The 25,767-nt window shown below is 39.6% G+C and overlaps 1 protein-coding gene across 1 annotated transcript in view; it reads right to left on the bottom strand.

Annotated features, from left to right (window-relative positions):
* Nucleotides 1-382: 382 nt before the first annotated feature.
* Nucleotides 383-25,767, bottom strand: part of LOC129406438 (complement factor H-like) — a 68,810-nt gene continuing 43,425 nt past the window's right edge. Inside the window, exons 9-14 of the mRNA XM_055144202.1 lie at nucleotides 25,085-25,267; nucleotides 24,440-24,634; nucleotides 6,717-6,893; nucleotides 4,700-4,879; nucleotides 1,207-1,389; nucleotides 383-585 (exon numbers count right to left, since the gene is read on the bottom strand). Coding sequence (XP_055000177.1) covers nucleotides 383-585; nucleotides 1,207-1,389; nucleotides 4,700-4,879; nucleotides 6,717-6,893; nucleotides 24,440-24,634; nucleotides 25,085-25,267 — 1,121 coding nt within the window. The remainder of the gene's footprint in view (nucleotides 586-1,206; nucleotides 1,390-4,699; nucleotides 4,880-6,716; nucleotides 6,894-24,439; nucleotides 24,635-25,084; nucleotides 25,268-25,767) is intronic.

Raw genomic sequence — 25,767 nt, 5'->3', positions numbered from 1 at the left:
AGTCTCAGAAATCCCTGAAAGTTCTAGAAAGAGGTGAAACAATATTAGCAGAATGACAGGAGGAAGTAGGCAGAAAAGACTCTACATCAAATTTCAAAACATAGACATTTTACAAATAGGATACATACATTATTTTTTACAAACTTTCAATGTGTTACCTTTAAAAAGTAATTATGGGTCTCTCAGATTAAAACTGCATCAGCCACATGATGTGTACCTAGCTTTCTAACTACGAATAAAGTTTAAACATTAAGAATGAGTTGAGAAGAATGAATTGTAAATGAATATTCAGAACAAATGTATATATTTTAAGTTTCTGATTGCACTAGAAATATTAATTTAAAATATTAATTTATTTTTAAAATTAATATTTCTTTAAATATTAATTTAAAGCACAAGTGGGATATGCTAATTTTCCATCATGACAGGTTGTTCGAAATGTTTCATCTGGTGACGTTCTACGATATCCCCGTTTACAGTCAAATTCAACAAAGTCCCCTGACTCAGTATAAAGTTTCTTTGTATCCACCCATCGGAACGTTATATTATGTTCATTTAAGATGTCTTCTGATATTACACAGGGACCTGAAAAGGAAAAATTATAAACTTTAAATAGTACACAAATACTACTCACAAACGTCAGACTTTCAAGCTGAGTTTCCTACACTCATCCAAGAATTTAATACCAAACTTTTGACAAACCAAAATATTGACAACCCATCATGTGAATTTAAAACGTTTAAAGTGTGAAATTAAGATTTATAATGAAAGTTTCCTAATGCCATTTATCATATTAAGAGCCCATGTTAAAAGAAGTTTCACTGTTGTGCTTCAAACAAGTATTCAAATTTTATTTTTTTATATTCATATTTTGTAGTTATGTATTCAGTAAGATTTTGTGAATCTGTGAACTTTTTTTTCGAAACATCAAATTTTCATTTACAGCCAATCATTTTCCTTGACTCCTTCGGCATATTAAAATAATTTAAAAAAATAATTAAAATAAAATACTTTCTTTTTTAGTTTTTTGGGTCACACCTGGCAATGCACAGGGGTTATTCCTGGCATTGCACTCAGGAATTACTCCTAGCATTGCTCAGGAGACCATATGGGATGCTGGGAATCATACCCAAATCGGCCACATGTAAGGTAAACGTCCTACCCACTGTACTATCGCTCCAGCCCCAGGCATATTAAAATACTTACTTATGCATTTGGGTGGTTCTGACCACTGCCCATTGCGGCATACTATAGTCCTGTGTCCTTCGAGTCTATAATAAGATTGGCATTGGTAATCAACTCTTGATTCTGGAGCATATTCCTTAAGTTGCTGTGAAATAGTATCTCCATTTGCTATAGGTGGAGGGGGACTACACTTTCCTACAGCGTCTGAAAAAAATATTTGGTTTATTGAAACTTACTGATTTCATGTAATATCCATTACATATACTAGGAGAGAAAGAACAAATGTTTAGGATAAAAAATAAATGGGTCAAACTATAACGTACATAATGTAAAGTGTCATAATTTTACATGATGGAAAAGATTCAATGAAGAACTTTCAATTTATAAATTGTCATGCTTATAACTGTTTCCTTTCAGCCTGCATAAAAGCAGATAGAGCATTAGCGAATATGTTTGCTTTAGGGACTCTACTATTACAAGTATTTTTTCAAGGACTGGAGTGATAGTATAGAGGGCAGGGTGTTTGCCTTGCACACAGCTGACCCAGGTTCAATCCCCAGCATGCTATATGGTCCCCCCCAGTCTCTCAGGTATGGCCTAAAAGGCAGAAAAAAAAAATTTATATACCAATTGTGCAGGACAAAAAACATCTCTTATAGTGGAAGTGGAGGAAAGGTGAAGGGCACCACATCATCTCGTGATTATGTGGTGAAATCTTCTCCTTAAAATTTAGTTGGTCTTTTAAGTTTTTACCACTGAAGTAGAAGTAATTCAGTGAAATAAAAAATGAAAATGGTTAGGGGAGTGCAAAACAATGTGACATCAGAGGGTTTATGGCTGGTACCAGCCTCTTTGACCCCTCCTCTATGACTGGGTGGGTGGCAGGAAAGTGGCACAGGACCCAAGAACAAAGCAAACTCATGGGTCAAAGAGCTGAGGAGATGCAAGACCCCAGTGAAAGGAGACAGAGCTGCTGTCACCAGCATGAAGATACAGGTGTCAGGCTCTAGTCACTGCGCTCAAACCCAGAAGTCAGACTAGATCAAGTGTGATGGGGGACAGGAACTGGTCTTTGGACACTGGGAGATACGGGATAAACGGGTGAAGTCACGCCACAAGTAGGTAAAAGAATGAGACCAAGACGTGGGGGAAGGACCTAAACCATCCTACTTAAACTGTAATGAACGGTGATCATCAATCTAAGCCTTTGAAGGTGAATACTTCATACACTACTCAAAGATTGGCACATCTAAGAGATAATCCAATTTCACAGAATAAAATGAAGTATCTGGTTTTCATAAAAAATACACTGCAGTTTGCATGGGATATCTAAAATTTTACTGCTATTGATTATTCCAATTTATTTTTATTTGTACCTTCATGCATGAGGACTGTCCAAATGTGTGGAGAGGGGCCTCAAGCAAGGTTGTGGCTAGATTCCAGTGGTATTGTAACCTATTTCTCCCAGTGGAAGAAACTAGCAAGCCTCTGAGAGTTTCCTGCCCACATGGGACAAGACAGCCTTGCAAGCTTCCCATGGTGTATTCATATGCTAAAGCCCTTAACAAGCAGGATCTCATTCCCCTGATCCTTAAAGAGCCTCCAGTGCAACATCCTTGGGAAGACAGCATGGAGAGAGGCTTCAAAAATCTCAGGGATAGGACGAATGGAGAGGTTACTGAGCCTGCTCGAGAAATCGACTATCAACGGGATTTCATGATTTGTGATTCATGATTTTTAATTGAGACACACTGATTTACAAATAATTCAGAGTAGAGTGTCAGGAATACAGTGTTCTAACATCAATCCCACCACCAATGTCACCTTCCTTCTCCGAGTGTCCCCACATTCCCTCCCACAATTCTGTATCCTGGACAGACACATGTTAAAATTTGGTTTCTGTGGCTTGGATCTCCTGCTGACAGCCTGGCTGGCTCTGTGTTTTAGATATGTGCCTTTAACATAATTCTGCCCCACAGACATGCCTGAGGCCCCTCAGCCTGACCAAGTAGCCAGAAAGAAGTGTTCCAGAAACCCACATGGAAGATAACAAAAAAGAAAGAGAAACAAAAGAATAAGAAACTCACCTGATAATGAGTAACCCAGCCTCTAATAGCAGTAATTACTGATAAAAAGTCTAGTATGATCAGAAATGGGCTAAAACTGGCAAGGAGGACACAAAGACAAGATCTATCTGTGTTCCATATTCAAGGAATTCTTCACACTTAAAAACATAAGTGGATTCAAAGAAAGGGCTTGGAAACGTATATGTACCAGGAAAAGTTATCTTGAAAAGCTAGAAGTGGCCTATGTCCTAATTTCTTCATTGGCTCTCCTGATTTCCTGGACACTCAATTCAGGAGTGCCCCATGACCTAGATCTCAGACTTCTCTATAGATCTATTAATTTCCTCCATGAGCTCAGCATGACAGCATGTCTTTAAATGTAATCCATGTCCTGGAGAAGTCCCACTTCATTATACTTTCTAGGATGACTCTCTGCCTAGTCTATGCCTCCAAGTGAAGTGTTTAGACTCCAAATACACCTAAATCCTATTCACTTTACTTATTTGTTTGTTTTAGTTGGGAAAAGACACCCATCATGCTCAGGACTGACTGCTGGCTCTGTGCTCAGGGATCACCTGAGCATGCAAGCTTTGGTGACCCTTGGGTTCCAGGTTGCAAATCTGAGTGAGCCATGTGCAAGGCAGGGACCCTACCACTATCTGTCTCCTCAGCCCCACACTTCAGCAATTTTAATACCTTTTTTTTAACTCAGGAAATAAGAGCCTGAGACCTTAAGTCTGGTACTAATTTTCTATTACTCAGATAAAATATTTCCTAAAAATCAGCTATTATTTCATAAAGATAATTTGATTTTCAACATACTCATTTTATTAAAATATCTCATAGGATTTCCCACATATGCTTGTATGTCTGTAGCACTGTAAGTACTGCTGTCTCGTTCATCGATTTGCTCAAGCGGACGACAGTAACATCCCATAATTATCAGACTTATTGTTACCATTTTGGGTATATCGAATACACCATGGGGAGCTTGTCAGGTTCTGCTGTGCAGGCGATATACTCTCAGTAGCTTGCCAGGCTCTCCAAGAGGGATGGAGGAATCGAACCCAGGTCAGCCGCGTGCAAGGCAAATGCCCTACCCACTGTGCTATCGCTCCAGTATGTATCACTGTCACTGTCATCTGGTTGCTCGATTTGTTCAAGAGGGCAACAGTAACGTCTCTCGTTGAGAGACTTATTGTTACTGTTTTTGGCATATCCAATATGCCACAAGTAGCTTGCCATGCTCTGCCGTGCGGGCGCAATACTCTAGGTAGCTTGCCGGGCTCTCCTAGAGGGGCGGAGGATTCGAACACAGGTCGACCTCATGAAAGGGGAACGACCTATGGCTGTGCTATCACTACATATTACCCTAGCATATTTTATTATTTGCTGCTATTCTCCCAAAATATGTTGGATAATAGCAAAGCGCAAGTCAGATACGCTACCTTTACACTGAGGAGGTGTTGTCCATTTGCCATCTAAACACTGCACTTCTGCTGTGTCTCCATAGAGTTTAAAAGGCTTTTCACATTCATAACGCACCTGCACACCAGATGGATACCTCACCATCTCATTTTGTATGATAGCATGTTCAACTATGGGCGGAGGACTACAAGCAACACTTTCTATAGGGAAAGCAAAAAGAACCTACAGTGCAATGGCTAAGTAGGAAATCTACAAATGGAATTTGAATCATAGTTTAAGGAGATTAAAAATCCAAACTTCAGGGGGCTGGGGAGTAACATAGCTAATCAAATCAATTCTGTGATTCAAATCTTTTTCTTTTTCTTTAATATTTTGGAATTGGTGTCACGCCCAGGGACTACTCCTAGTTTGCTGTCCAAGATACAGTCCTGGCCACAGATCTGCCCCTCCTGCATGCAAGCTTGTTATGTGTCAAAGGGCCACAGCCCCTATTTCAATTTTTGTCTTCTATCCTTCACAGATAGTTAATAGACTCTTTAAGGAAAGTGAGTAATAAGAATTTCTCTTTGTTCCCCTTTGGTCTAATCAAATTCATGTTATTAACTATATAAATTTTAAATAAATAGATTATAAGAAATATTATAATGAATTTATTGACATCAGAATTTGGTTTGTAATCAGTCTTTTAGTGAACCATAATTTAAAGCACATACCTTAGGGACAACAGCAATGAACACAATTTAGAAGACAAACTTGAAGGAAAAGGATGACGAGAGGATTCAAACAATGTACTTGGAGATATTTAGGAAATATGTCAAGAGAATACCCATAATGTCCTTTAGTTAAATCCTAGAATAATAGAAGCATTCAAAACATATATGTCTAATAGTCTAATATAATTATTAGTAGTAGCACTGTAGCACTGTTGTCCCATTGTTCATCAATTTGCTCTAGTGGGCACCAGTAACTTCTCCATTGTGAGACTTGTTCTTATTATTTTTGGCATAGTGAATACACCACGGGTAGCTTGCCAGGCTCTGCCATGCGGGCAGGATACTCTCGATAGCCTGCTGGGCTCTCTGAGAGGGATGAAGGAATCGAACCCGGGTCAGTCGCTTGCAAGGTTAACGCCTTACTCGCTGTGCTATCGCTCCAGTCCATAATTATAATTTTTATTATAATTTCCAAAATACCAACATACTGACTTAACTGTATCAAATGATTTGTTATACATTTATCCAAAGTACAACATGGATATGGTGATATTGAAGACCTAAATATGTATGAATACATGTGTTATTGAGGTCATAATTCTTATATTCAAATTCTTTTCTGCCAACATAGATCAGCTCCAAAACATGTGTGTATATGCATGTGTATGTGTATACTGTCTGTGATAATCTGTTAGCTTTAATAAAATACTTATTAATATTTTTAATAAAGAAATCATAGAAATGTGCATACTAATAATTTTGATGAGCTATTTAAGAAATAGGAAACATCGAATGGCAAATGTATATTAGAAGTACAAATGTTATATTAGAAGTACAAATATTAGAAAGAGGATTGGAGACAGGGTGAAAAAGAAAGAGAGAAAGACAAAGAGAGAAAGAGAAAAAGAGAAAGAGAGAGAAAGAAGAAAAGTGCTTGCCATAGACACAGTGGGGGTGGAAGAACGAAAGAGGAAAACTGGGGACCTTGGTGGTGGGAAATGTACACTGGTAGAGGGATGAGTGTTGGACCAGTGTATGACTGAAAGCCAATTGCGAACACCTTTGTAACTGTGTACCTCACTGTAAAGTAAAATGTGTATTGGAGAGGGAGGATGTTGAGACCGTAACAAAGGTGATGTGAAAATGTCATAATTTAGCTCACGTTGTCAATTTTTATCCCTGGGGAAAATACTTCTACCAATTTCAAGAACTTCTCAGAGATAGTTTTATAAATTTTAGAATTACTACTTAGATTAATATTTGTAGTATCTAAGTTCTGAATTAAAGATATCTGTCAGCCTTAGAAGAATATAGTACACTATACCTATGCATTCTGGTGGACTGGACCATTTTCCTCCTAAACATGTTGCGATTGCAGATCCATCAATTCTATAACCGTCAGCGCAGCTGTACATAACTTCTTCTCCGTATTGGTAACCATCTCCGTTGTGTAACTGAGGTATACCATGGGAAATCTGAGGTGGAGTTCCACAAGGAAGTCCTGAAAAAAAAAATAATGAGCCCTCTCCCTCCCCGACCTTCCCTGCCTGCTCACTGCTCCAGCAGCTCCCAGACCGATCTCCAGCCAGTGTCCAGTAGCAAAAGGGACGTGGCCTCTTTGCTAGTGGGCGTGGCCCCTCTTCGGTGGGCGTGGTCGCCAGGAGCGGTGGCCGCTTACTTGGCCTCAGTGATTTTCCTCTTTACTTGTATAATGGAGAGACATCGCAATCCCCATTAACTTACTCTGTGGAGATCTCCCCAGTTACCTCAAACACAACAGACTAAATTAACCACTAGCCTACTCCAATTGCACCAAAATATCGAAAACTCAGGAAAAGAGAGATTAGCTTTAGTGAACTGGAAGGTCCCACCTCCATACAACCGTGAGAGCATGAAGAAACAGCACAAATCCCCACAGCAAGGAGAAGATGAAGAAAAGAGTCCAGAAACCTCTGCAGGAGTTTCCCACAAATGTGATCTCTATGATAAAGAATTCAGAGAAGAAATTCTGAGAATTTTCATCGAACTTAAAGAAATGGTGGAGCAGTCAGCGAAGAAATTACGCAAGAAATGAGAGCAGAAATAGGAAGGCTACATTCAGAAATGTCACGAATAAAAGACACTGTAGACAAAATTAAAAACACAGTTGGAGCCCTCAACAGTAGAATGGCTGCAGCTAAAGAGAGAATTAGTGACCTTGAAGATGAGCAACAGAAATCCCAAAGGCTACAACAAACAATAGGAAAAGATTTTAAAATTGCTCTAAAGCGAATCAGAGACCTAGGGGATGATGCCAAGAGGAATAACATAAGAATAATTGGAGTTCCAGAAGGACAGGGAGGCAACCCTAATGAGAAAGCCACAGTTAAAGAAATCATTGCTGAAAACTTCCCAGAGCTGGATAAGGCAGATGTTCAGATCCTAGGAGCCAGAAGGGTGCCAGCTAGAAGGGACCCTAATAAAAAGACACCAAGATATATCTTAGTCAGAATGATGGATGCCATGGATAGGGATACAATACTGCAAGCAGCAAGGTCAAAAAAAGAAATCACATACAAAGGAGCACCCCTTAGATTCACAGCAGACTTATCAGAGGAAATCCTCCAAACCAGAAGACAATGGTGGGATATAGTGTAAAAACTCAATGAAATGAACGCCTCACCAAGAATACTTTATCCGGCTAAGCTCTCACTCAAACTCGAAGGAACCATACACAATTTCATGGATAAACAACAATAAGGAATTTCATGGACTCAAAACCAAGCTTAAAAGAAGGACTAAAGGGCTACAGGAAAAATCCTACAAGAAAAACAAACCCCACAGAAAGATGACACAAAGTCCCATGACAATAATCTCTCTCAATGTCAATGGCCTAAATGCACCAATTAAAAGACAAAGAGTGGCAAAATGGATTCAGAAACAAAACCCAACATTCTGCTGCCTACAGGAAACACACCTGAACAGTCAGAGCAAACACAGACTCAAAGTCAAAGGATGGAAAACTATCCCGCAAGCAAACAACTCCCTCAAAAAAGCTGGGGTGGCTATACTAGTTTCCAATAACATAGATTTCAGGTTGAAAAAGATTAGAAGGGACAGCGAAGGTCACTTCCTATTTATCAAGGGATATGTACAACAGGAAGAAATCACACTCTTAAATTTATACGCACTTAATAAGCAATGAGCTAAATACTTAAAACAAGTTTTAACAGACTTTAAGGAGGACATTGCTAGCAACACAATAGCAGTCGGAGACTTCAACACTGCCTTATCACCTCTGAATAGATCGACAAGAATAAAACTCACCAAGGAAATACTGAAACTGCAGGAAAAAAATAGAAGAGAGAGGCCGAATAGACCTATACAGGGCTTTACACCCAAAAAAGTAAGAATGCACATTCTTTACCAGTGCACATGGAACATTTTCTAAAATAGACCATGTACTGGGCCACAAAACATACCTCAATAGAATCGGAAAAATAGAAATTGCATCAACAACCTTCTGAGACCATGATGTGCTGAAGATAGAAGCTAATCAAACACAGACACAGAGAATCAAAGCAAACACCTGGAAAGTAAACAGCTCAGTGTTGAACAATGAGTGAGTCAGGAAGGAAATCAGGAAGAAATCAAGAGATACCTTGAAACAAATGAAAATGAAGACAGGAGCTACCAAAACCTATGGGATGCAGCTAAAGCTGTGTTAAGGGGAAATTTTATTGCTCTGCAAGCGTTCCTTAGGCTGGAAGAAAGGGCCTATACAGATAGCTTAGCTTGACTTCACAGCTCAAGGCCTTAGAAAAGGGCCAGAAAAAGGAAGCTAAACCAGAACGAAGGAAGGAAATGATAAAAATTAGAGCAGAAATTAATGACATGGAAACCCAGAAAACAATCTGAAAGGTCAGTGAAAGCAAGAGCTGGTTCTTTGAGAAAATAAACAAGAGTGATAAACCGCTAGCAAGACTCACAAAGAAAGAGCGAGAGATAACACTAATAAACTGAATCAGAAATGAAAAAGGGGGCATCACAACAGAAATTCAAAAGATTATCAGATACTACTTTGAAAATCTATATGCCACAAAACAATAGAACCAAAAGGAAATGGATGAATTCCTTGACTCCTACAATCTCCCAAGACTGAAACAAGAAGACTTGGACTTCCTGAATAGTCCCATTAATATCAAGGAAATTGAAACTGTAATCAAAAGTCTCCCCAAAAACAAAAGCCCGGGTAGAGATAGATTCACTGGCGAATTCATCCAAACATTTAAAAAAGATTAGTTGCCAATACTACTCAAGCTTTTCCGGGAAATTGAAAAATCAGGAACTCTCCCAGTTTCTATGAAGCACATATCTCCCTAATACCAAAAGCAAACAAAGACACCACTAAGAAAGAAAATTATAGACCAATATCCCTGATGAACACCGATGCAAAGATCCTCAACAAAATATTAGCAAATAGGATCCAACAACTCAACAAAAAGATCATACACCATGACCAAATGGGATTCATCACAGGGATGCAAGGATGGTTTAACATTCGGAAATCAATCAACATAATCCATCATATAAACAAAAGTAAGGATAAAAACCATACGAATATAACAATTTATGCAGAGAAATCATTTGACAAGATCCAACATCCATTCATGATGAAAACCCTCACCAAAATGGGTTTTGGAGAAACTTTCTTCAAGATAGTCGAAGTCATCTACCATAAGCCTATGGCAAGCATTTTCCTCAATGAGGAAAAACTAAGGGCCTCTCCTCTAAGATCAGGCACAAGACAAGGATGCCCACTCTCACCACTTGTGTTCAATATAGTCCTAAAGTACTTTCGATAGCTGATAGACAACAAAAATATACCAAGGGCATCCAGATAGGAAAGGAAGAAATCAAACTCTCACTATTTGCAGAAGATATGATACTATATATAGAGAAGCCAAAATCCTCTACTAAGAAACTCTTAGAAATAATAGACTTGTACAGTAAAGTTGCAAGCTATAAAATCAATACCCAAAAATCCATGGCATTCCTATTTGCAAACAATGAGACAGAGGAAAGGGACATTAAAAAAAGCAATCCCAGTCACAATTGTGCCCCAGAAAATCAAGTACCTTGGAATCAGCTTAACTAAGGAAGTAAAAGACCTCTACAAAGAAAACTACAAGACACTACTCCATGAAAAAAAGAGGATGTAAGGAAATGGAAACATATACCCTGCTCATGGTTAGGGAGAATCAACATTGTCAAAATGGCAATACTCCCAAAAGCATTGTACAGATTCAACACGATCCCTATAAGGATACCCATGACATTCTTCAAAGAAATGGATCAAGCAATCCAGAAATTCATATGGAACAACAAACACCCATGGATTGCTAAAACAATTCTTGGGAAAATGATGATGGGAGGCATCACCCTCCCCAACCTCAAACTTTACTATAAAGCGGTAATAATCAAAGCAGCATGGTACTGGAACAAAGGCAGAGCCTCAGACCAGTGGAACAGGGTGGAATATCCCTACACACAACCCCCAATGTATGACCATCTAATCTTTGATAAAGGAGCAAGAAATGTGAAATGGAGCAAGGAAAGCCTCTTTAACAAATGGTGCTGGCACAACTGGACAACCACATGCAAAAGAATGGGTTTAATCCTCGCCCTGACACCATGCACAAAAATCAGACCAAAATGGATTAAGGACCTCAACATCAGACTTCAAACTATAAGGTACATTGAAGACAAGGTTGGCAAAACCCACCATGATATTGAAGCTAACAGTTTCTTCAAAGATGACACGCAACTGAACAACAAAGAGGAAACAGAGATAAACAAATGGGACTACATTAAACTAAGAAGCTCCTGCACTGCAAAAGACACAGTGACCAGAATCCAAAAACAGTCTACAGAATGGGAAAGGATATTCACCCAATAGTCATCAGATAAGGGATTGATATCAAGGGTATATAAGGCACTGGTTGAACTCTACAAGAAGAAAACATCCAACCCCCTCAGATAATGGGGTGAAGATATGAACAGAAACTTTCCCAAGGAAGAGATACGAATGGCCAAAAGGCACATGATAAAGTGCGCTACATCACTAATCATCAGGGAGATTCAGATCAAAACAACCATGAGATACCACCTCACACCACAGAGACTGGCACACATCCAAATGAACAAAAACAAACGCTGTTGGAGAGGATGTGGGGAGAAAGGGACCCTTCTACACTGCTGGTGGGAATGCCGGCTAGTTCAGCCCTTTTGGAAAACAGTATGGACGATTCTCAAAGAACTAGAGGTTGAGCTCCCATTTGACCCAGCAATACCACTGCTGGGTATATACCCCGGAGAAGCAAAAAAGTATAGTCGAAGTGACATCTGCATTTATATGTTCATCGCAGCACTGCTTACAACAGCCAGAATCTCAAAAAAACCCGAGTGCCCAAGAACAGATGACTGGTTAAAGAAACTCTGGTACATCTATACAATAGAATAGTATGCAGCCGTTAGTAAACATGAAGTCATGAACTTTACATATAAATGCAACAACATGGAAAGTATCATGCTAAGTGAAATGAATCAGAAACAGAGAGACAGACATAGAAAGATTGCACTCATCTGTGGAATATAAAATAACAGAGTAGGAGACTAATATCCAAGAATAGTAGAAATAAGTACCAAGAGGTTGTCTCCATGGCTTGGAAGCTGGTCTCATATGCTTCGGGAAAAGTCAGCTCAGATAGAGAAGGGAACACCAAGTAAAATGTGGTTGTAGTTCCTGCCCGGGAAGCGAGATGTGTGCTGAAAGTAGACTAGAGACTGAACACAATGGCCACTCAATACCCCTATTGCAAACCACAACACCTAATTGGAGAGAGAGAGATCAAAAGGGATTATCCTGCCACAGAGGCAGAGTGGAGTGGGGAGAGATGTGATGGGGGGGAAGGATACTGGGTTTATTGATGATGGAGAACGGGCACTGGTGGAAGGATTTGTATGTGAACATTTTATGAGAAAAAAATAAGTTCTAACATGTGTGAATCTGTATCTGTACCCTCATGGTGATTCACTAATTAAAGAATAAAATAAATTTAAAAAAAGAAAAAAAAAGGAAATAATGACTCTATATTTGCCTAACTTTGAAATTTGTTGATTTTATTAACTGATAATGAAATTTAATATGTAGTTTTAACACTTAACAATTTGAGTTTCTTTTTATTTAATTAATATCTGGTTTGGGAACCACAAGTGGCAGTGCTCAGGGCTTTCTCCTGGATCTACACTCAGGAATCACTCCTCATGAACTCCGAGCACTGGATGTGGTATTGGGATTGAACCCAGGTCGGCAGACTGCAAAGCAAACGTTTTGTGCTTTTGCTCAATAACCAAATTTTATTTAATACTAAACCACAACTCAGGAGCTGAGATGACATCATATAGAAGGTTCACATATAGGTCCTCAAATCAGCCTCCTAGCATGCAGCCAGATGTTAATCTGAGCAAAAACTTGTAGCTAAGAATGTACAGATCTACATATGTATATAGATATGAGAATGTATATATCATAATGTATATAGGAGAAACTATAAATTCTTTCCTAACCAATAAATAACAGAAAAAGGGAAACACAATAGGAATTAACCATCTTAACAAATGTACCTTATAGTGTAAAAAATTGGGACAATGTAGGGAAATAATATAAAAACCTGGCTGAGGGCCCACTGCTCCGCTCCTTTTTTCAGGTTAATGGAGGGAACGGGCCCCATCACATCTGCGCCTGCACCTCCGCCCCCCCCCCCCCCCCCCCCCCCCCCCGCGCGCTGTCTTCCTCGGACCCTGGCTCCACCCTTTCTGAGCAACGCCCATCTAGACCCTCATCACCTTCCAGCGCCAGCTCACTGCTCCACTCCCCTTTTCAGGTTAGTGGAGTGAATGGGCGCCATCCCATCTGCGCCTGCACCTCCCCACCCCCTGAGGTCACCCCGGCACATTGTGTTAGTGGGTGTGGCCTCAACAAAAGTGGGCGTAGATTCAACAAAGTGGGCGTGGCCTCCTCCGGACCGGCGGCCGCTAATGCGGCCACAGTTATTTTTTTTCAAATACCAAGCAATTATTTGGTACTTCTCAATATTCATCACCTATATCCCTGATTATCATCTTCGAGGGCCTCAAAATACTTCCTAAATGACTTCCTAGCTAATTCCAAATTTCAAAAACTACCAATGAGTAGAAGCTGCTATTCAAGCCAAACCTAACGGACCTCACTCTCAAAAAGTATTGCTTGAACTTTCACATAAATAATAGAGGAACATCAGAGAGGGACATCTTCTAGAGGGAGTACAGAAGAAATTGATCACCACTGACCAACCCATTCAGAATTCTTTTTCACAACCAGAGGTGAACTTCAAGGCCTCTTTGCCATACTACCACAGCAATATGGAGAAACAGCGAAAATCCCCACCACAAGGGGAGGACGAAGAAAAGAGTCTTGATGCATCACTAGACCTTACGTACAAACTGGAGCTCTCCGATAAAGAATTCAGAGCTGAAATCCTCAAGATGTTCAATCAACTCAATCGAAAGTTTGACAAGGTATTCGTTACATTAAAGGCAGACCTCATAGAAACGATACAACAGACAGCTGAGAAATTACGGGAAGAAATGAGAACAGAAAGAAAAAACCTACAGAAGGAAATGTCACAAATCAAGGATTCCGTACATGAATTAAAAAACTCAGTGGGTGCCCTCAACAATAGAATGACTGCAGCATAAGACAGAATCAGTGAGCTTGAAGATCAGCTCCAGGAAGCCTATAGGCAACAACAATCAATGGGGAGAGACCTTAAAATAGCTCTAGGGAGAATTAGAGTCCTAGGGGATAAATTCAAGAGGAACAACATTAGAATCATTGGACTACCAGAACCACAGGGAACCAACCCCAATGAAAAAGCCACAGTCAAAAAAATCATTGCTGAAAAGTTCCCAGAGCTGAACAATGCAGACATCCAGATTCAAGGAGCCAGAAGGGTACCAGCTAAAAGAGACCCTAACAGAAAAACTCCAAGACATATCATAGTTAGGATGATGGACGTAACAGATAGAGACACATTACTGCAAGCCACAAGGTCGAAGAAGGAAATCACATACAATGGAGCACCCCTTAGGTTCACAGCAGACCTATCGGAGGAAACCCTTCAAGCTCGAAGGCAGTGGTGGGATATAGTGAAAAAACTCAATGAGATGAATGCTTCACCAATAATACTTTATCCAGCCAAACTCTCATTCAATCTCGAAGGAATTATACACTATTTTGGGGATAAACAACAACTCGGGAACTTCTTAGACTCTAAACCAAACCTAAAAGAAGGTCTAAAGGGGCTACTATAAGACAAGACAAACCGCTACAAGCACAACAAATATTTACACAAAGATGGCAGAAAACCCTATGACAATAATCTCTCTCAATGTCAATGGTCTTAATTCACCAATTAAGAGACACAGACTGGCAAAATGGATTCAGAGACTCAACCCAGCATTCTGCTGCCTGCAAGAAACACATCTGAATAGCCAGAACAAACGCAGACTCAAAGTCAAAGGAAGGAAAACAATTCTGCAAGCAAACAACTCCCTTAAAAAAGCTGGGGTGGCTTTACTAGTATCAGACAAAATAGACTTCAGGTTGAAAAAGATTAGAAGGGATATTGAAGGACACTTTTTCTTAATCAAGGGATATGTACAGCAGGAAGAAATCACACTCCTAAATGTCTACGCACCCAATGAGGGACCAGCTAAATACCTACAATGGCTGCTAACAGACCTTAAGAAGGACATTGTGGGCAACACAATAGTAGTTGGAGACTTCAACACTGCCCTATCACCTCTGGACAGATCAAGAAGATTAAAACTCACCAAGGAAATAATGGCTTTGAAGGAAGAAATAGAAGAGAGAGGGCTAATAGATATATACAGGGCTCTATATCCAAAAGAAAGGGAATACACATTCTTTTCCAGTGCACATGGAACATTTTCCAGAATAGACCATGAGCTGGGCCACACAACATACCTCAACAGAATCAACAAAATAGACATTGTACTAGCTACTTTTTCAGACCATGATGCATTGAAAATAGAAGTTAATCATGGACAGATGCAGAAAATTAAATCACACACCTGGAAATTAAATAGCACGATGTTGAACAATGAGTGGGTCAGGAAGGAAATCAAGGAGGAAATCAAATGGTACCTGGAAACAAATGAGAATGAAGACACGAGTTACCAGAACCTGTGGGACGCAGCTAAAGCCGTTTTAAGCGGAAAATTTATAGCTCTGCAAGCATATCTCAGGAAGGAAGAAAGGGCCCGCATAAATAACTTGACTTCACAGCTCAAGACCTTAGAAAAGGACCAACAAAAGGAGCCCAAACCAGGCAGAAGGAAAGAGATAATAAAACTTAGAGCAGAAATTAACGACATGGAAACCCAAAAGACAATTTGAAAGATCAATGAAACCAAGAGCTGGTTCTTTGAGAAAATTAATAAGATTGATAAACCACTAGCAAGGCTCACAAAGAAAGAGAGAGAGAGAACACTTATAAGTCGAATCAGAAATGAAAAGGGGGACATCACAACAGAAACCAATGAAATTCAAAAGATCCTCAGAGACTACTTTGAAAATCTGTATGCCACAAAACAAGAGAACCTAGAAGAAATGGATAAATTTCTGGATTCCTATAATATCCCAAGGCTGAACCAAGAAGACCTGGAGTTCCTGAATAGTCCTATTAACATCAAGGAAATTAAAATGGTAATCAAAAGTCTTCCCTAAAACAAAAGCCCAGGCCGAGACGGATTCACTAGTGAATTCTTCCAAACATTTAAAGAGGACCTATTGCCAGTACTTCTCAAGATTTACCAGGAAATTGAAGAAACAAAAACCCTCCCAAACAGTTTCTATGAGGCTCACATATCCCTAATACCAAAAGCAAACAAGGACACCACAAAAAAAGAAAACTACAGACCAATATGCCTGACGAACACAGATGCGAAGATTCTCAACAAAATATTAGCAAACAGCATTCAACAACTCATCAAAAAGATCATACACCACGACCAAGTGGGATTCATCCCGGGGATGCAAGGATGGTTTAACATTCGGAAATCAATCAACATAATCCATCATATCAACAAAAGAAAAGATAAAAATCATATAATTATATCAATAGACGCAGAGACAGCATTTGACAAGATCCAGCACCCCTTAATGATGTAAACTTTCTCCAAAATGGGTATAGAAGGGACCTTCCTCAATATAGTCAAAGCCATCTACCACAAGCCTACGGCAAGCATTGTCCTCAATGGGGAAAAATTAAGACCCTTCCCTCTGAGAACAGTGACAAGACAAGGATGCCCACTCTTTCCTCTTCTGGTCAATATAGTACTGGAAGTACTTGCAATAGCGATTAGGCAAGAAAAAGATATTAAGGGCATTCAGGTAGGAAAGGAAGAAATCAAGATCTCACTATTCGCTGATGATAATGATATTATACTTAGAAAACCCTAAAACCTCTACCAAGAAACTCCTAGAAACAATAGACTCGTATAGTAAAGTTGCAGGCTATAAAATCAATACCCAAAAGTCCATGGCTTTCTAATATGCAAATAGTGAGAGAGAAGAAAGCGACATGATAAAAGCTATCCCGTTCACAATTGTGCCTCAGAAAATCAAATACCTCGGAATCAGCTTAATTAAGGAGGTAAAGGACTTGTATAATGAAAACTACAAAATGCTACTTCAGGAAATAAAAGAAGACATGAGGAAATGGAAAAATATCCTCTGCTCATGGATTGGAAGAATTAATATTGTCAAAATGGCAATTCTCCTCAAAGCATTGTACAAATTCAATGCGATCCCTATAGGGATACCCTTGTCATTCTTCAAAGAGATGGAGCAAGCGCTCCTGAAATTCATATGGAACAATAAGCCTGCACGAATAGCTAAAGTAATTCTTGGGGAAAAGAAAATGGGAGGAATCAACCTCCCCAACTTCCAACTCTACTACAAAGCGGTAGTCACTAAAACAGCTTGGTACTGAAACAAAGGCAGATCGGCAGACCAATGGAACAGGGTTGAATACTCTGACACATGCCCCCAAATATATGATCATCTAATCTTTGATAGGGAGCGAAAAAGGTGAAGTGGAGCAAGGAAAGCACATTAACAAATTGTGCTGGCAAAACTGGATGGCTACATGAAAAAAAATGGGCTTAGACCTCCACCTATCACCATGTACAAAAGTCAGATCAAAATGGATTAATGACTTCAACATCAGACCAGAATCCCTAAGGTACATTGAAGACAAGATCGGCAAAACCCTCCACGACATTGAAGCCAAAGGTATCTTCAAAGCTGACACGCCACTGGCTAAGCTAGTGAAAACAGAGATAAATAAATGGGACTATCTCAAACTAAGAAGCTTCTGCACCTCAAGAGAAACAGTGACCAAAGTACAAAGACAATCTACAGAATGGGAAAGGATATTTATGCAGTACCCTCTGATAAAGGGTTGATAACAAGGATATACAATGCACTGGTTGAACTCCACAAGAAGAAAACTGCCAACCCGATCAAAAATGGGCTAATGAAATGAACAGAAACTTTCCTAAAGAAGAAATCCGAATGGCTCAGAGGCACATGAGAAAATGTTCCACATCACAAATCATCAGGGAAATGCAGATCAAAAAAACAATGAGATATCATCTCACACCACAGAGACTGGCCCACATCCCAAAAAACAAAAGCAACCGGTGTTGGCGTGGATGCGGAGAGAAAAGGACTCTTCTTCACTGCTGGTGGGAATGCCGACTGGTTCAGCCCTTTTGGAAAACAATATGGATGATTCTCAAAAAATTAGAAATTGAGCTTCCATTTGACCCAGCAATACCACTCCTGGGAATATATCCCGAAGAGGCAAAACGGTATAGTAGAGATGGCATATGTATTTCTATGTTCATTGCAGCACTGTTTACAATAGCCAGAATCTGGAAAAAACCAGAGTGCCCCAAAACAGATGACTGGTTAAAGAAACTCTGGTACATCTACACAATGGAATACTATGTAGCCGTCAGAAAACATGAAGTCATGAAATTTGCATATAAATGGATCAACATGGAGAGTATCATGTTGAGTGAAATGAGTCAAAAAGAAAGAGACAGACATAGAAAGATTGCACTCATATGTGGAATATAATGTAACTGAGAAGTACAAGTTGGCAACGATGCAACTTCTGGCAGATATCTCTCTGGACTTAGTTACTAAAATACTAAAATATAGACAGCCAAAACCGAGAGGCCGCTAGTGTGGTCACTCACCTCATACCTCTTCATCCTCAGTAATGGAAAACAAATTATCTAATGCTTCATTTTCAGCAGGTCTGACTTTAGGGGACTCTCCAAACAATAATATTGAGATTTGTTGAAATATTGTATGCAATCAAAGTGAAAGTAAAGTGAAATTTATTAGTTACACGGGCGGGGGAATAAAGGGGGGGCAGGGGCGTGGGGGGGTTAGGGTTGTGGTGGTGTGGGGTGGAGCTATACTGGGATTCTTTTTTTTTAATTTTTTATTGAGTCACCATGTGGAAAGTTACAAAGTTTTCAGATTTAAATCTCAGTTATACAATGCTCGAATACCCATCCCTTCACCAGTGCTCATATTCCACCACCAAGAATCCCAGTATAGCTTCACCCCGCCCCCTCACACCCCTAGTCCCCCCAACCCTAAGCCCCCCCCGCCTGTGAAGGAGAGTCCCTTTCTCCCCACATCCACGCCAACACAGGTTGCTTTTGTTTTTTGGGATGTGGGCCAGTCTCTGTGGTGTGAGATGATATCTCATTGTTGTTTTGATCTGCATCTCCCTGGTGATTAGTGATGTTGAACATTTTCTCATGTGCCTCTTAGCCATTCGGATTTCTTCTTTGGAAAAGTTTCTGTTCATTTCATCAGCCCATTTTTTGATCAGGTTGGCAGTTTTCTTCTTGTGGAGTTCAACCAGTGCATTGTATATCCTTGTTATCAACCCTTTATCGGATGGGTACTGCATAAATATCCTTTCCCATTCTGTAGATTGTCTTTGTATTTTGGTCACTGTTTCTTTTGAGTTGCAGAAGCTTCTTAGTTTGAGATAGTCCCATTTATTTATCTTTGTTTTCACTAGCTTAGCCAGTGGCGTGTCAGCTTTGAAGATACCTTTGGCTTCAATGTCGTGGAGGGTTTTGCCGACCTTATCTTCAATGTACCTTAGGGATTCTGGTCTGATGTTGAGGTCTTTAATCCATTTTGATCTGATTTTTGTACATGGTGATAGATGGAGGTCTAAGCCCATTTTTTTGCATGTAGCCGTCCAGTTTTGCCAGCACAAATTGTTAAACATGCTTTCCTTGCTCCACTTCACATTTCTTGCTCCCTTATCAAAGATTAGATGATCATATATTTGAGGGTGTATGTTGGAGTATTCAGTCCTGTTCCATTGGTCTGCCGCTCTGCCTTTGTTCCAGTACCATGCTGTTTTAATGACTACCACTTTGTAGTAGAGTTGGAAGTTGGGGAGGTTGATTCCTCCCATTTTCTTTTTCCCAAGGATTGCTTTTGGTATTCATGGGGGCTTATTGTTCCATATGAATTTCAGGAACGCTTGCTCCATTTCTTTGAAAAATGGCAAGGGTATCCCTATAGGGATCGCATTGAATTTGTACAATGCTTTGGGGAGAATTGCCATTTTGACAATATTAATTCTTCCAATCCATGAGCAGGGGATGTCTTTCCATTTCCTTGTGTCCTCTTTTATTTCCTGAAGTAGTGTTTTATAGTTTTCATTATACAAGTCCTTTACCTCCTTTGTTAAGCTGATTCCGAGGTATTTGATTTTTTGAGGCGCAATTGTGAACGGGATTGCTTTTCTCAGGTCACTTTCTTCTCTCTCATTATTTGCATATAGGAAAGCCATGGACATTTGGGTATTGATTCTATAGCCTGCAACTTTACTGTACGAGTCTATTGTTTCTAGGAGTTTCTTGGTAGAGGTTTTAGGGTTCTCTAAGTATAGTATCATATCATCTGCGAATAGTGAGAGCTTGATTTCTTCCTTTCCTACCTGAATGCCCTTAATGTCTTTTTCTTGCCTAATCGCTATTGCAAGTACTTCCAGTACTATATTGACCAGAAGAGGAAAGAGTGGGCATCCTTGTCTCGTCCCTGTTCTCAGAGGGAAGTCTCTTAGTTTTTCCCCATTGAGGACAATGCTTGCCATAGGCTTGTGATAAATGGCTTTGACTATATTGAGGAAGGTCCCTTCTATACCCATTTTGGCTAGTGTTTTCATCATAAACGGATGCTGGATCTTGTCAAATGCTTTCTCTGCATCTATTGATATAATTATATGATTTTTACCTTTTCTTTTGTTGATATGGTGGATTATGTTGATTGATTTCCGGATGTTAAACCATCCTTGCATCCCCGGGATGAATGCCACTTGGTTGTGGTGTATGATCTTTTTGATGAGTTGTTGAATTCTATTTGCTAATATTTTGTTCAGAATTTTTGCATCTGTGTTCATCGGGATATTGGCCTGTAGTATTCTTTTTTTGTGGTGTCTTTGTTTGCTTTTGGTATTAGGGAGATATGAGCCTCATAGAAACTGTTAGGGAGGGTTTCTGATTCTTCAATTTCCTGGAAGAGCTTGAGAAGGATTGGCAAAAGGTCCTCTTTAAATGTTTGGAAGAACTCACTAGTGAATCCGTCCGGACCTGGGCTTTTGTTTTTGGGAAGACTTTTGATTACCATTTCAATTTCCTTGATGTTAATTGGACTATTCAGGTACTCCAGGTCTTCTTGGTTCAGCCTTGGGAGATTATAGGAGTCGAGGAATTTATCCATTTCTTCTAGGTTCTCTTGTTTCGTGGCATAGAGATTTTCAAAGTATTCTCTGATGATCTTTTGAATTTCATTGGTTTCTGTTGTGATGTCCCCCTTTTCATTTCTGATTCGGCTTATAAGGGTTCTCTCTCTCTCTTTCTTTGTGAGTCTTGCTAGTGGTTTATCAATCTTGTTTATTTTTTCGAAGAACCAGCTCTTGGTTTCATTGATCTTCCGAATTGTCTTTTGGGTTTCCATGTCATTAATTTCTGCTCTAAGTTTTATTATCTCTTTCCTTCTGCCTGGTTTGGGCTCCTTTTATTGGTCCTTTTCTAAGGTCTTGAGCTGTGAAGTCAAGTTATTTATGTGGGCCCTTTCTTCCTTCCTGAGATATGCTTGCAGAGCTATAAATTTTCCCCTTAAAACGGCTTTAGCTGTGTCCCACAGGTTCTGGTAGCTCGTGTCTTCATTCTCATTTGTTTCTAGGTACCTTTTGATTTCTTCCTTGATTTCCTTCCTGACCCACTCATTGTTCAATATCGAGCTATTTAATTTCCAGTTGTTTGATTTGGTTTTCTCCATCTGTCCACGATTAAGTTTTATCTTCAGTGCATCATGGTCTGAAAAGATAGCTGGTACAATGTCTATCTTGTTTATTCTGTTGACGTATGTTGTGTGGCCCAGCACATGGTCTATTCTGGAAAATGTTCCATGTGCACTGGAAAAGAATGTGTATTCCTTTTTTTGGGGATATAAAGCCCTGTATAGATCTATTAGCCCTCTCTCTTCTATTTCTTCCTTCAAAGCCAGTATTTCATTGGTGAGTTTTAATCTTCTAGATCTGTCCAGAGGAGACAGTGCGGTGTTGAAGTCTCCAACTACTATTGTGTTGCTCGAGATGTCCTCCTCGAGGTCTCTTAGCAGCCATTGTAGGTATTTAGCTGGTCCCTCATTGGGTGCGTAGACATTTAGGAGTGTGATTTCTTCCTGATGTACACATCCCTTGATTAATAAAAAGTGGCCTTCACTATCCCTTCTAATCTTTTTCAACCTGAAGTCTATGTTGTCCGATACTAGTAAAGCCACCCCGGCTTTCTTGAGGGAGTTGTTTGCTTGCAGGATTGTTTTCCATCCTTTGACTTTGAGTCTGTGTTTGTTCTGGCTATTCATATGTGTTTCTTGCAGGCAACAGAATGTTGGGTTGAGTCTCTGAATCCATTTTGCCAGTCTGTGTCTCTTAATTGGTGAATTCAGACCATTGACATTAAGGGAGATTATTGTTATGGGATTTTGTGCCGTCTTTCTGCAAGGGTTTGTTGTGCTTGTAGGGGTTGTTCTTGTCTTACAATAACCCCTGTAGTGCTTCTTTTAGGTTTGGTTTTGAGTCTATGAAGTTCCTGAGCTGTTGTTTATCCTCAAAGTAGTGTATGATTCCTTCTAGTTTGAATGAGAGTTTAGCCAGATAAAGTATTCTTGGTGAAGCGTTGATTTCATTGAGTTTTTTCACTATATCCCACCATTGCCTTCGAGCTTGGAGGGTTTCCTCTGATAGATCTGCTGTGAGCCTAAGGGGTGCTCCTTTGTATGCGATTTCCTTCTTGGACCTTGCTGCTTGGAGTATTGTGTCTCTCTGTAAGACGTCCAGCATTGTAACTATGATATGTCTTGGGGTTTTTCTGTTAGGATCTCTTTTAGCTGGCACTCTTTGGGCGCCTTGAATCTGGATGCCCGCATTGTCCAGCTGTGGGAAGTTTTCCGCAATGATTTGTTTGACTGTGTCTTTTCGTTGGGGTTGGTTCCCTGTGGTTCTGATAGTCCAATGATTCTAATGTTGTTCCTCTTGAAGTCATCCCCTAGGACTCTGATTCTGGCTAGAGCTATTTTGAGGTTTCTTGCCATGGTTTGTTGTTGCCTGTAGACCTCTTGCAGCTCATCTTCAAGCATACTGATTCTGTCTTCGGCTGCAGTCATCCTATTGTTGAGGGAAGCCAGAGAGTTTTTGATTTCATGCTCCGAATCCTTCATTTCTTTTTGAAGGTTTTTTATTTCTGCTCTCATTTCTTCCCGTATTTTGTCGGCTGTCTGTTGTATTGTTTCCGTCAGGTCTTCCTTGAAGTTGTCCATCTTTGCATTGAGTTCATTGAACATGTTGAGGATTTCAAGTCTGAATTCTTTCTCAGAGAGGTCAAGTTTGTAGGAAGCGCCGATTGAGGTTTCCGGACTCCTTTGATCGACCTCTGGTTGCAATGGGGATTTTCGTTGTTTCTTCATGTTGTCTTTTAACTTGCCGTTTGTAGAACCTGATCTACTGAGATGTTTCCTTCAACCCTTATGTGAGGTCTTGTGCATTATTGTCCTACTGCTTGCTAATAGCTAGGATGTTAGTCTTGGGTAGGATGTTGAGGAAATTACCTGCCGCCGCGTGAGCTTTGGCTGGCCGGCAATGAGGCCACGCCCACTTTTCTTAGGCCACGCCCCTTTCCCACAACCCAACAGCGGTCAATGTGCTGGGGGTGGCGTGCCGGCCACTCGGCCGGCAGTCCGGAGGGGAGGGAAGCCCGGGGTGCTCAGGGCCGCGGAGCAGGCTGGGTCCGGAAGCTATACTGGGATTCTTGGTGGTGGAATATGTGCACTGGTGAAGGGATGGGTATTCGAGCATTGTATAACTGAGATTTAAACCTGAAAACTTTGTAACTTTCCACATGGTGACTCAATAAAAAAAATTTTAAAAAAATAAAATAAAATAAAAAATAAAATTATAATTAGTGATTTAAAAAAGAAACCTGACTGAAAAGTAATCACTACATTCAAACAAAACACTGCACAGTTCCCATAAAGTTATGTGTATTCAGAAGCACAGTATATGAAGTGGTAAACTTAACTTCACTCTATATTGTGTTACAATACAAAAATTGCCAGAATTACAACTGATATTTATAATGAGCCTATGTGGTTGCCAATAGTAGATGATTTGATCATACCAAAATTCTTTGCTAGAGTGCAAAACTCCATTCTAACATGTCAAAGAATATAAATTTATAAATCAGAATAGTTCTCCCATATTATTTTGATGGGAAATGATTCTTTTTACAAATTTAACTGAAAAAAATTAGTTGTTGCACTATGCTCACCTACACACCGAGGTGGAATACTCCATTCTCCCAGGGAGCACGTTATCTTGTTGTCTTCTTCAAATATCTTAAAGCCAGCTTGACAAGTGTAATTCAGTATGGTGCCATGTGGGTAAACTTCGGGCCCCAGTGAAGACCTAGCTGATGTAGTGCTTCCATGTTCAATCTGAGGTGGCTGAGAACATGGAAGTTTTTCTGGAGGAACAACAGAGATCCAAAAGAAAATGTGTTGTATAACTTTGGTATCAATTAAAATATGAAATTGAAAAAATCAATTCAACGCTGGCATTTCATCTGAGAGAAACGTCAACAAAAATAAATTACAAAGTCAAAAAACATGAAGCTTGCATGATTAGCTATCCTTAGCAAATCTCCCATATATGTTCAACGTGCCCCAACCGACTTCTCCAATTTTTTTTTCATGAGGAGTAAAAATAGTCATAAGTAAAACTTGTAGCTGTTTTACATAGAAACCTCCATTTTTCCCTTTAGTTTCTCAGGACAAATAGAAAAATTTTAATTGATCTGTTTGCTTGTATTGGTAATTTGCTATTTTAAGAGAAAGTAAATGAACAAGTTTCACTACTTTCATTTAAACAAAGCAACCGTTTTGGGAATAGTTGTTGCAAACTAGACAATACTGACCTACACAGCGTGGTATTGACTGCCAGGTTCCATTTTTGCACTCCATTTCTTCTGATTCCTGCATTACATAATTTTCTTGGCAGAGAATTGATATTCTTTCTCCATCCTGGTAATTGACTGTGGTCGTTATAATTTGACTATTGGGAATCTGAGGTGGAGGTGGGCAGACCTGTATTGTTTTACCTAAAATTATTAAAATTAAATTTCTTTATAAAAATCAGGTTAAAAGAATACAAAACTAATTTAAGAAATGCAAAATTCAGTAATAAAGTATCATAATTTTTATGTGATTATATGCTCTATGTATAATATGTCATGATTTTGGAGGTTTTCAGTATTTTGTTTTTGTCAATCAGGTCACACCCAGAGATGCACAGGTGTTACTCCTTGCTCTGCACTCAGGAATTACTCCTGGTGTTGCCGGAGGAACATATGGGATGCTGGGAATCAAACCCGGGTCAGCCTCGTGCAAGGCAAACACCCTACCCGCTGTGCTATCACTCCAGCCCCTAGAATTTTGTACTTTTATAGCATTGTGGGCAGATTTAATAATCTTCAAATTTTTTAAATTTTATACCTATTACAGATTCTTTTATAGACACTAAATATTGAACTAGGGTTTTTAAACAAATCTATATACATATATGACTACAACCATGCTTAAGGATTGGATTAAAACCATC

The sequence above is a fragment of the Sorex araneus genome, chromosome 7 (assembly GCF_027595985.1).
Source record: "Sorex araneus isolate mSorAra2 chromosome 7, mSorAra2.pri, whole genome shotgun sequence".
Classification (NCBI taxonomy): Eukaryota; Metazoa; Chordata; class Mammalia; order Eulipotyphla; family Soricidae; genus Sorex; species Sorex araneus.
Note: the sequence above shows the minus strand (reverse complement) of the source record. Positions and strands in the feature narration are given on the sequence as shown.